Source organism: Rana temporaria, chromosome 8 (assembly GCF_905171775.1).
Source record: "Rana temporaria chromosome 8, aRanTem1.1, whole genome shotgun sequence".
Classification (NCBI taxonomy): Eukaryota; Metazoa; Chordata; class Amphibia; order Anura; family Ranidae; genus Rana; species Rana temporaria.
Window position 1 is genome coordinate 128,516,361 of NC_053496.1, and position 13,382 is coordinate 128,529,742.

General features: G+C 41.5%; 1 protein-coding gene across 1 annotated transcript in view; it reads left to right on the forward strand.

Annotated features, from left to right (window-relative positions):
* Positions 1-13,382, forward strand: part of TSPAN14 (tetraspanin 14) — a 91,906-nt gene that overhangs the window by 72,163 nt on the left and 6,361 nt on the right. Inside the window, exons 4-7 of the mRNA XM_040320715.1 lie at positions 329-475; positions 5,023-5,193; positions 9,225-9,350; positions 11,582-11,626. Coding sequence (XP_040176649.1) covers positions 329-475; positions 5,023-5,193; positions 9,225-9,350; positions 11,582-11,626 — 489 coding nt within the window. The remainder of the gene's footprint in view (positions 1-328; positions 476-5,022; positions 5,194-9,224; positions 9,351-11,581; positions 11,627-13,382) is intronic.

The following is a 13,382-nucleotide window of genomic DNA, read 5'->3' on the forward strand; positions in this document are numbered from 1 at the left end:
ATGTAACTTGGTTATCCCTTTTTTATGTAACTTGGTTATCCCTTTTTTTATGTAACTTGGTTATCCCTTTTTTATGTAACTTGGTTATCCCTTTTTTTATGTAACTTGGTTATCCCTTTTTTATGTAACTTGGTTATCCCTTTTTTATGTAACTTGGTTATCCCCTTTTTTTATGTAACTTGGTTATCCCCTTTTTTTATGTAACTTGGTTATCCCTTTTTTATGTAACTTGGTTATCCCTTTTTATGTAACTTGGTTATCCCTTTTTTTTATGTAACTTGGTTATCCCTTTTTTTTGTAACTTGGTTGTCCCTTTTTTTCTTTGCAGGGGATATTGTCGGACATTACCAAGGTGACAAGACTCCATGGATTTGACCCAGTATGGCTGGTCCTGGTGGTCGGGGTCATTATGTTTACGTTGGGCTTTGCTGGATGTGTAGGAGCTCTCCGGGAAAACATCTGCCTCCTGAAATTTGTAAGCTGACCTCCCGTGCATACACCTGCAGTTATTTCATCATCTTGCATATCTAAGATTCTTCCAAGAAGCTTTAAAGGGGTTGTAAAGGTAATTTTTTTTTTGCTAAATAGCTTCCTTTACCTTAGTGCAGTCCTCCTCATCCTTCCATTTTGCTTTTACATGTCCTTATTTCTTCTGAGAAATCCTCACTTCCTGTTCTTCTGTCTGTAACTCCACACAGTAATGTAAGGTAAGTGAAGGAGGACTGCACTAAGGTAAAGGAAGCTATTCAGGGAAAAAAATTGTACCTTTATAACCCATTTAATGGAACATGTATTTATGTTTTTGGGTGGAGGGGGGTGTTATTTTCACCAGGGGCTTATGCTTAAACCATAAGGAAGATTTTCTACCCGAAAACTATTTTAACTCGCTTCTCCGTAATATATATATATATATTTGGTTTTGAAATTGTACCCATCATTTAATGGTGCACATAAATGAAAGGTTTTCAATGTCTTAAAGGCCCCATTTACATGAGGGTTCAATCATGTCTGCCTGTCAGTTTTTCAGGTGGACCATTTTTTTAGATGATTCATTCACCCTTATGGACTGGTGGATGTAAATGGACTTATGTCCATTTATATCTGCCTTCCTCCAATCTGAAAAAATTACAAGAAAACAGCGCTCAGAGTGATCAAGTGACAACAATCAGTAACAGGGGTAAAAAGGGTTTAAAATGCAAGATGACAGCAGCAATTATGAATAAAATTAGAGCCAAATAGTTAAAAGTTCATCAATGGGAATACAATCAGTCCATGCATTGAAGCTGTATTCTCTGGACAATTTATCAGTAGATGACCAAGGGCTGCTCTTCCAAGAGTGAAGTCAACTCAGGCATACATGGAAAGAAAAAACAGAAGAAAAGCGCCTCTGAGTCATCTGATTTAATACAATGATTAATGTAGATATCCAACACTTACATTACATATAGCAGGAACAAGGGTGCAAGTGAGGATCTATGTATAGGAGCCAGATCGTGTATCAATCCTGATAAGCCAAGTCTGTGGCTGTGTATGAGCGGTGCAGATGCACGGCGCTCAGTCCAATAGATGATGCGGTCAGTGGGACGGTGGCTGGCAAGGGCCAAAACGTTGTTGTTCAGAGTAAAACTAAACACAGCGCTCGTTCCGAAGGGGGTGACGTCAGTAGGACGGTGGCTGACAGGGACCAAGAAGGCACGACGCGTTTCAGAGCGTATCCTTTGCCAAAACTATAATAATACTTTTAATTTATTTTATTTTTTTAAGTTAAAGGGTAGCTCCATATTCATGGAAAAATATAGTGTGTACAATTTCTACACACACACACACACAAATTGTAATTGAATGTTTATTAAAAATGACCTTTCCTTTTCAATCTGTGGACCTGTAATTTCCTGAACATTCAATGCATTATGTGTATATATAATTTATCTTATGTTTCATTATCGCTTTTTTTCTTGTTCACATTTTTTTTTTTTTTTTTATGGTATTGATTACATAGATAGTTGGGTGAGTGCAGAATAACTAAACTATATGCATTAATGCATTATGACCTGAAGGCATTCTATACACAGATGATCTATTGGCTATAGCGCAGTGAATGAGTGTTGGCTATGTTCATCGGGTGATCCTATTGGTAATGCCACAAGTGTCTGGTTTGTGGTTGCGCTGTTGTCCTTTGTGACATCAGTGGGCAAGTTCCACCGGGTATGCGGTCTGTCGCACTCTCCAAGCCGTGTTAAATTTGCCTTGACTGAAAATCAAAGCATGGCAACCATGGTGTGTTTACTACACCATCCAGCTGCAACGTCAGCTTTAAGGTGGGTGGTAAAAGCGTGGGTCAACCACCTGCTTGTTACTGCCACCCATGTGAAATGGCCATTTGAGGGGATTTCCCTCATTTTACCAAGATTTCTTCTTACTACTTATTGGGAATTTATTTACTAAAGGCAAATCCACTTTGCACTACAAGTGCAAGCTACAAGTGCAAACTACAAGTGCAAAGTGCACTTGGAAGTGCAGTCGCTGTAGATCTGAGGGGGACATGCAAGGAAAATAAAAAACAGCATTTTAGCTTGCACATGATTGGGTGATAAAATCAGCAGAGCTTCCCCTCATTTCAGATCTACCTCTCAGATTTACTGCGACTGCACTTTGCACCTGTAGTTTGCACTTGTAGTGCAAAGTGGATTTGCCTTTTGTAAATAACCCCCTCAGATTTACAGCGACTGCACTTCCAAGTGCACTTTGAACTTCTAGTTTTAACTTTTAGTGCAAAGTGGATTTGCCTTTAGTAAATGACCGCCATTGTGTCTACAAGAAACAAAGGGAAATCTCTCCGGTTGAAAACCTGAAAGAGGTTTCACTACACTTTCCAAAATTAAAAAAAAAGTATTTCTAAAGCCAAAACATGAGTTTTAAGAACGGTGCATACTTACCTCTCTAAAATAGGTGTGTGTGCTCCTATTTAGCTGCAATAATAATAGGAAAATGTCAGCTCAGTGTCCTGAGATCCCCAAAATGCTGCTCTGTCTCCTGAATAATCTCATAGCTGATAACTGATGCTCTGCTTGGGGCTGCTGGAGGAGGGGAAACTGTCCATGGACAAAGTCTTCTTTCATATAATCCAGACAGACACTTTGTTGTGTGACAGTTATCTGTTCTGTGTCTGTTACCAGCATTGAGCTACACTGACTCTCAGCCTGACACTGTCTAAAGTATTCTTATTCATTTAAAGGGTACGGGGGGGGGGGGGGACTTTATGTGAAGCATGCGGTGTAGAATAGATACAAATATATCTGGCGAATATCTTGTAATGGTATAAAAAAAACGCTATATCATAGTAAAATATAAACAAGGAATTATTTTATCTAAAAAATGTATTCCATACATCATGTAATGCATCATAGCATAGTGGCATTGTAGCAATACATGGCAATGCCAGACTATCTTGATCCATACCATAATAATAATAAAACATACACCATGGTACAGTGTAAGAAGATTAAAAAATATTCTTACGATGTTAACTGCCAATGTAAGGTATTGGCCATATACTTTGGACTGTGTTGTTGGGAATGAATTGGCTGATTTGCATTGTTAAAAGGAACAGTACATCAAACCTAATGGGGTTAATGAGCAAATATCACTGCTATAGAATAGAATAGAATAGAATAGAATAGAATTAGGAATTATAAATGGAAAGAAGTATTGGAAAACCGTTATCACACATTTTATTTATATATGTATGTATATGTGTATGTATATATATGTGTGTGTGTGTGTGTGTGTGTGTGTGTGTGTGTGTGTGTATATATATATATATATATATATATATATATATATATATATATATATATATATATATATAAATAAAATAACGCGGCTCACTGATTTTTTTTTTTAAACGTTTTTGATCCCATTAGCTTAAAAAAAAAAAAAGAAAGAAAAACACTATTGCAAAAACGCTGAAAAATGTTGAAAAACTCGCTGCAAAGCTACTGCCGTTTTTTTTTTATGTTATTATAATGCCTTGTACACACGATCGGAATTTCCGATTGAAAAAAGTCTGATGGAATTTTTTCATCGGATATTCAGACTATGTGTGGGCCCCATCTGACTTTTTTCCATCGGAGTTTATAAATGTAACCTGTTTTATTATTTTTTCCGATGGGGAAAAAAATCTGATCGGAAATTCCGATCGTCTGTGTGGAACTCAGACGGATAAAAAAAACATGCATGCTCAGAATCAAGTCGACGCATGCTCCGAAGCATTGAACTTCATTTTTCTCGGCTCGTAGTCGTGTTTTACGTCACCGCGTTTTGGATGGTCGAAATTTGGTCTGACAGTGTGTACTGAATGGAATTCCGACGCAAAATTCCATCAGATTTTATCTCATCGGAAATTATGGTCGTGTGTAGGGATGTCCTGATACCGATACTAGTATCGGTATCGGCACCGATACCGAGCATTTCCCCGAGTACTTGTACTCGGGGGGAAATGCTCCAATGCCTCACCCAATACCTGGGCAGGCAGGGGAGTTGCAAGTCTTCTCCCCCGTGCTCCGTGCAGTCTTTCCTCCCCTCCCGTGCTCCGTACAGTTTTTCCTCCTCCCCCCCCCCCCTCCATTCATTTCAGCTGAGGCTGCAGAGAAAGGGACTGGGGAATCTGTGTCCTTGGTCCCTTTCTCTGTCTTAAAGGGGAGATTTCAGAGGTCTGTTAAGACCCCTGATATCTCACCAAAGACCCCCAACAGGGCTGATAAAAAAAATACCACCACTGTCATATGACATTAAAAACAAGTATCAGTATTCGGTATCAGCGAGTACTTGAAAAAAAGTATCAGTACTTGTACTCGGTCTCAAAAAAGTGGTATCGGGACATCCCTAGTCGTGTATACAGGGCATAACATCCAGTGTGCACGAGGCCTTATATCTAAAAAGGCATAAAGGGGGTTATGTGTTTCCTTTATTGTGTTGGTCTCCATGTGAAATTTTTACTTCTGTTGTGTATCTCTTTTCCAGTTCTGTGGCTTCATTGTGCTCATCTTCTTCATGGAGCTGGCTGTAGCAGTATTGGCTTTCCTTTTCCAAGACTGGGTGAGAGATCGTGCCAAAGAATTTTTTGAAAACAACATCAAAGCTTATCGTGATGACATAGATCTACAGAATCTCATAGATTCCCTGCAAAAAGCGGTAAGGAAGAAGACTTTACGTCAGGGGTAGGCAACCTATCATGGATTGAGAGCTTCAAATCTACCTGGACAACATGGAGGAAAGCAAAGGGGAATGGGAATGGGGGGGGGGGGGGGTTACTAGGCAGCCCCCTTTATAAAAGATAAAAAAACATGTCAAGCTCCCAATAAAAAGATGGCATGGAGAACACATGGGTGGATATTTACTAACAGGAGCGTGCAAAATCTGGTGCAACTGTACATAGAAAACCAATCAGCTTCTAACTTCAGCTTGTTCAATTAAGCTTTGACAAAAAATCCTGGAAGCTGATTGGCTACCATGCACACCTGCAGAAGACTTTACACACTCCAGTTTTGGTAAATCTCCCCATAGTGTGTCACAGTAGTGTTCTCCAACCCCCCCCCCCCCCCCCATAGTATCCTCTACCTCCCTATCCCCCACTGTATTGTCCGAGCCCCCCTCCCCCAACACGGTGTCTCCTCTCCACTCAGCTCAGTGGAGGTAGGTAGCACTTCTACAGTGCCTTGCGAAAGTATTCGCCCTCCTTGAACTTTGCGACCTTTTGCCACATTTCAGGCTTCAAACATAAAGATATAAATCAATTTTTTTTTGAAGAATCAACAACAAGTGGGACACAATCATGAAGTGGAACGAAATTTATTGGATATTTCAAACTTTTTTAACAAATAAAAAACTGAACAATTGGGCGTGCAAAATGATTCAGCCCCCTTACTTTCAGTGCAGAAAACTCTCTCCAGAAGTTCAGTGAGGATCTCTGAATGATCCAATGTTGACCTAAATGACTAATGATGATAAATAGAATCCACCTGTGTGTAATCAAGTCTCCGTATAAATGCACCTGCACTGTGATAGTCTCAGATGTCCGTTTAAGGCCGGGTTCACACTTGTCCGACAACGGTCCTACATTGGGAGCTCATGTAGCATGACGTGTGAAAATCAATGTTTCCCTATGAGACCTGTCTTAACTGGTCCTACACAAGTCGGTCTGACTTTGAAAATTCTCCCTGTACTACTTTGGTCCTACATTGATCCTACTTCAACCCATTGAATATCATTGAAGTCGGACCAAAGTAGGAGCCTTGTCCTAACCATCCCACTTTTGACATCCGACTTGTGATTACAGCAGCAGTAAAAGGAATTTATCTCACTCTGGGATTGTTTTGATTGGTCAAAGAACAAGTCAGACTATCACAAAGTCGGATCAAAGTAGTATCCTGTTCATGAAAGTAGGATGGATGTAGGACCAATGTAGGATCAGTGTAGGACCAATGTAGCAGAGCAAAGTAGGATGAAAGTAGTGTAGTAGTGTGAACCCAGCCTAAAGCGCAGAGAGCATCATGAAGAACAAGGAACACACCAGGCAGGTCCGAGATACTGTTGTGGAGAAGTTTAAAGCCGGATTTGGATACAAAAAGATTTCCCAAGCTTTAAACATCCCAAGGAGCATTGTGCACGCGATAATATTGAAATGGAAGGAGTATCGGACCACTGCAAATCTACGAAGACCTGGCCGTCCCTCTAAACTTTCAGCTCATACAAGGAGAAGACTGATCAGAGATGCTGTCAAGAGGCCCATGATCACTCTGGATGAACTGCAGAGATCTACAGCTGAGGTGGGAGACTCTGTCCATAGGACAACAATCAGTCCCTGTGTACTGCACAAATCTGGCCTTTATGGAAGAGTGGCAAGAAGAAAGCCATTTCTTAAAGATATCCATAAAAAGTGTTGTTTAAAGTTTGCCACAAGCCACCTGGGAGACACACCAAACATGTGGAAGAAGGTGCTCTGGTCAGATGAAACCAAAATCAAACTTTTTGGCAACAATGCAAAACGTTATGTTTGGCGTAAAAGCAACACAGCTCATCATCCTGAACACACCATCCCCACTGTGAAACATGGTGGTGGCAGCATGATGGTTTGGGCCTGCTTTTCTTCAGCAGGGACAGGAAAGATGGTTAAAATTGATGGGAAGATGGATGGAGCCAAATACAGGACCATTCTGGAAGAAAACCTGATGGAGTCTGCAAAAGACCTGAGACTGGGACGGAGATTTGTCTTCCAACAAGACAATGATCCAAAACATAAAGCAAAATCTACAATGGAATGGTTCACAAATAAACATATCCAGGTGTTAGAATGGCCAAGTCAAAGTCCAGACCTGAATCCAATCGAGAATCTGTGGAAAGAACTGAAAACTGCTGTTCACAAACGCTCTCCATCCCACCTCACTGAGCTCGAGCTGTTTTGCAAGGAGGAATGGGCAAAAATTTCAGTCTCTCGATGTGCAAAACTGATAGAGACATACCCCAAGTGACTTACAGCTGTAATCGCAGCAAAAGGTGGCGCTACAAAGTATTAACTTAAGGGGGCTGAATCATTTTGCACGCCCAATTTATTTGTTAAAAAAGTTTGAAATATCCAATAAATTTCGTTCCACTTCATGATTGTGTCCCACTTGTTGTTGATTCTTCAAAAAAAATTACAGTTTTATATCTTTGTTTGAAGCCTGAAATGTGGCAAAAGGTCGCAAAGTTCAAGGGGGCCGAATACTTTCGCAGGGCACTGTACCTGCCAGCATGTGTACGTACTACAGCTGAGCAGAGATCAGGAGACAGCATAGTGCTGGGTGGAAGTTGCTGGAGTTAACATTTTTATAACAAGCTGGTGATTGGTTGCTAGGACCGTCTACCAACCAATTACAGAGAAAGCTCCTGTCCCTGCGCTCCATTCAGCACTATGATGGGATCCACTCAGAAGACTGCAAATAAACAGAGTGGATCCCATCTCTATACAGCGTGAGGAGATTCTAATAAGGAGAGAAGGTTATTCGCTGGGTTTTTGAAGGCTTATTTGACTTATCCTTGTGGTAAGTGCATACCCAAGAGGGTTTTCCTGTTTGCACGTGGTGGTATACTGGTGATTGGTGTGCTGTGAAGAGGACTTATTTCACCGCTGTCATCTCCAGATTATACTACTTTGAGCACCTCTCCTTTTTATATCTATCATAAAGAAGTTTGTTCATCCTAACAAGAACAAAGAGCGCTGCTACAATTTGTATTGGACTTTTGAGGTTCTTTATTGATTGCTTGATATCATGGCTATATGCCCAGACATCACACTCTGCGTTAACCAGGAAGAGAAAATCTCCTATCATGATCTTAGCTTTCTAAACCGTGTATAAATGTGAAGACAGCAGATATACATATAAAACCTATGTAGGGAGATTTGGTTCATCTCGGGGTATCATCTGAGGCTGTTCACTTCACTGGGTGTATGGAAGGTTTACATCCACTTTAAAGCAGATTTAAGCTTAAAGGGTAAGTTCACTTTTACAGAAAAATCTATAAGGTGAACTTACACTGAACCCTCTCCTCACCCCCCTGGTCCCCCTGACCTGGAGTCTGGCGATCACTTACACTGACACATCAGGTCGCCGCGTCACCGCTTAGAAATCCCCTGCGTCTCAATCTCCTAAACGTACCTCATCGCTGACCAATCAGAACCCACGTAGCCTGTCCCGTCACCGCAGGCGAAGAGAGGAAAGCCGCAGGATTTTGAATCCCTGGACTGGTACAGTGGCCATACGATCTGGTTGGCAGGACCGGGTGCGATGGGAAGGGGCTCCAGTGTAAGTTCACTTTACACATTTTCTGTAATGATGAACTTACACATTAAAGTTCCACCTAGGGAACACCAAAAAGCCAATTTGTTACTGGTCATCAGATTTGCAACCCACCCTTGTGGCACTAAAAGTATTGTAGTGTAACAAACACTTTTAGATTTAATTTGCTGGTAAGGCAGCAGAACATCCTGTGGTCTGTCTGTAAATTACGTGTAACCTTCTCGATGTGCTAGTCATTCTGTGTATCACTGATGTGCCAGAATAGAAGCTCCTGATTCTACAGTGATGTAGTCAGTCTTCCCGTATCGGGGGTACCTCTGGTCACGTAAGCCTATAGGGTCCCTCTTATGTTTTTGTGGTTGTAAATTCTATGTCTTACTCTTACAGAACCATTGTTGTGGTGCTCAGGGCCCAGATGACTGGAATTTGAATGAATATTTTAACTGCACTGGTGAAAATCTGAGTAGAGAGAAGTGTGGGGTGCCCTTCTCATGTTGTATTGCAGATCCTGCTGTAAGTATATTCTTCTTTTTTTTTCTTCTTCTTCTTTTTTTAAGAGATCCCATTTTTGGCCTATGTGATCTGCAACATTGTGCTGAGAAAATGGAAAATTGTATCAAATATTTACCGTAATTTTCCTTTCCCGATGCCAAGACATAACAGCATTACATATGATATAGCCCCGCCCCTATATCCACCCACAGGACTCGTTTAACTCTCCATAAAAGTCTGACTGAGAGCTACCTCCCCCATTCTCCATATAAAGTACAAAGATCAGAGGGAGGGTTCGTATGCTGCCATGTCTTGGCATCAGGAAAGGAAAATTACGGTAAGTATTTGATACAATTTTCAATTTTCCTGACGCCAGACATGGCAGCATACATATGATAAATGATGAGCTTTTGAGAGGGAGGGTTTAATGCTGTAAACTTAATCTTTATTCAACAAAAAGACATAGAAGCTTGGATAGACTTCCTCCCAAACTCTACTGTAGTAAGAGCTGCTGGATCCACCCTGTAGTGTTTTAAGAACATATAATGTGATGACCGGCTAGCCTCTTTGCAGACTGCCTCCAGAAACAACCCTGCCTGTGCCGTCCAAGAAGATGACATCACCCTGGTTGAGTGATGAGCTCCAAACACCTCTGGAGGATCCTTCCCGGCTCTACATGCCCAGTGAAAATTTTCACTATTTGGGCCGAGATGGTTCTGGCCGAAGCCCCTTACTCTTTAAATCTTCATGATTCTGAATGTAGAAGTAGCCCGAGATAGGCTTTGAGGACCTTTGGAATGTCCAACTTGTGCAGATCAGCATCTGATTCCGCTGGCAAGGCTGGAAGCACCCATTCACTGGAAAGAAGAAAAATGGATGCCACTCTTTGGAACAAAATGATCCAATGGTCTCAGCACAACCCTGTCTGGGTCGCATCTATCGCTTCACAATTTTCCAAAAGTAGCCCAACGTCGGTGCGCAGGCGCCGTATAGAGCCGCACCGATGTTCGGCTTCTTTCAGCTACTCGTGACGCGATGTATGCGACCGTCTGAAGCCTTTCGGAAGACTGTCAATCAAATAGGAACACCCAGTCCCGAAGACCATACCCGGAAGCGGCGGAGAAGATCGCTCTCTAAAACGGTAAGTACTGCTTAGTTTTTAAAAAAAATAGCCGATTCCCCTTCACAAAATGAGCCTCAATCTAAGGTTAAAAAAAAAATTCTGGGTAAACTCCCGCTTTAAAGGGGTTGTAAAGGTACAATTCTCTTCCTTTAAATAGCTTACCTTAGTGCAGTCCTCCTTCACTTACCTCATCCTTCCATTTTGCATTTAAATGTCCTTATTTCTTCTGAGAAATCCTTACTTCCTGTTCTTCTGTCTGTATCTCCACACAGTAATGCAAGGCTTTCTCCCTGGTGTGGAGTGTCATGCTCGCCCCCTCCCTTGGACTGCAGGAGAGTCAGGACGCTCTCTACGTTGCAGATAGAGAAAGGAGCTGTGTGTTAGTGAGAGTCCTGACACTCCTGTATTCCAGGGGAGAGGTTGAGCACGACACTCCACACCAGGGAGAAAGCCTTGCATTACTGTGTGGAGTTACAGACAGAAGAACAGGAAGTGAGGATTTCTCAGAAGAAATAAGGACATTTAAAAGCAAAATGGAAGGATTGAGGTAAGTGAAGGAGGACTGCACTAAGGTAAAGGAAGCTATTTAGGAAAAAAAATTACCTTTACAACCCCTTTAAGTCTATTCAGCTCTACTGTTTTACAGTTATGAAGCTGGCGGAGTACAGAGTACGTTAGTAAAACAAATAAAATATATATTTTTTTTTAAATTGTATTGCTGCATCACTGCTTCTTTAAATGAGCCCCTTTGTGATCTAAGCTGCATTGGATCACAAGAAGAAGCACAGAGGAAGCATTTGTGAATAGAGATTTACATTTGTATGTGTTCATATTGACTTGTATCCCTTCATGTGAAGTGTGAAAAGGCCAAACTTGAAAGATGCCACAACTGCAACATTTTTGGATCTTTGATTGCAGTAAAAAAAACGCATTATCAAATTGTTTGCTTTGGTAGAGAAACGAAAATTCTATAATGATAAGAAAAAAATCAAAATACTATAAAAAGTCTTAAATACATAAATGATATTTGGAAATTTACATTTTTTGGATTATTTTTAAGGACCGGTTATGACCGTTTAGTTTAAATGTTAGCCAACTTTAAATATTTTTATTTTCTCTGTATTTACAGCAATCAGTGGTAAATACCCAGTGTGGATATGATGTTCGTAAGAAGGTAAGTTCTCATTATAACATTTCATTAGACAGTCACTACCTACTTAACCACATGCCGACCGGCGCACGCAGATATACGTCGGCAGAATGGCACGAGCAGGCAAAAGAACGTGTGTGTGTGTGTGTGTGTGTGTATGTATGTATATGTGTATATATATATATATATATATATATACGTCCCCTTTAAGAAGCGGCATTGTAAACGCAAGCTCCGTGACTCCGACCGCGGGTCCCGCGGACTTGATGTTCGTGAGCATACCCACGATCGTGTCACGGTGAGGAAGAAGGGGGAAATGCTTATGTAAACTAGCATTTCCCCAGTCTTCCTAGTGACAGGACAGGGATCACAGCTTCCTGTAATCGGAAGCTGTGATCACTATCATGTCACACACAGCCCTCCCTAGGGCACACTTAACCCCCTACAGCGCCACCTAGTGGTTAACCCCTTCACTGCCAGTGTCCTTTTCACAGTAATCGGTGCATGTATAACATTGATCGCTGTAAAAATGACAATGGTCCCAAAAATGTGTCAAGTGTCCAATGTGTCCGCCATAATGTCACAGTCACGATAAAAATCGCTGATAACCGCCATTGCTAGTAAAAAAAAATATTGGATCAAATAAGGGCTCAGGTAAGTAAAAGGGGGAAGAGGGGATGCTGAAGCCTAAATATATACCGTATAGGCTCGAATATAAGCCGAGGCACCTAATTTTACCACAAAAAAAATGGGAAAACCGTATTGACTCGAGTATCAGCTTGGGTGAGAATGCAGCAGCCACTGTAAGCGGAAAAGAGGGTCAACGATGCCCATTTGCACGCCTCGCTTTGCCCATTACAACCTCACTATGCCCATTACCTCACTTTGCCCATTAAAACCTCACTATGCCCATTACCTCACTTTGCCCATTACAACCGCACTATGCCCATTACCTCACTATGCCCATTACCTCACTATGCCCATTACCTCACTATGCCCATTACCTCACTATGCCCATTACCTCACTATGCCCATTACCTCACTATGCCCATTACAACCTCACTATGCCCATTACCTCACTTTGCCCATTACAACCTCACTATGCCCATTACCTCACTATGCCCATTACCTCACTATGCCCATTACCTCACTTTGCCCATTACCTCACTTTGCCCATTACAACCTCACTTTGCCCATTGCAGCGTACCTGAAATTCTTGACAGGCTGCGCTGCCGGCGTCCATTTTTTTAAAACTCTGGGCTTTCTCCTGCTCCCGTCCTGTTCCGTGATAGGCGTTTGACACTGTGTTCAGTGTTCCGCCTATCACGGACATTCTTTCATCCTCGGACAAGACAAGGTCTGTGATAGGCTGAACACAGTGTCAAACGCCTATCACGGGACGGGACCAGGAGGAAGCCGCGAGTTTTAAAAATTGGATGCCCAAGGTACACTGACTCGAGTATAAGCCGAGAGGGGTGTTTTCAGCAGTAAAAAAGGGCTGAAAAACTCTTACACTTCGTATATACGGTACATTAATTCAAGGAATGCATGAAGTTATAAAATGTTTAGCCTTTAGAACCATTTTAGGGTACTAGGAAAACCTCCATAATGTTCATTTATTGCTTTTATATTTGCTAAGCTTCCTATTTTACACCCGTTTGTAGGATCTAAAGTGAGTATGGGCTTATAGTTTTGCCTAATCTTGATTCATCTTCATGGCGATAGTCAGGGAAATCTGATAACTGCAGCGGTGTCCAGTCTCATTGTACTAATACCATTA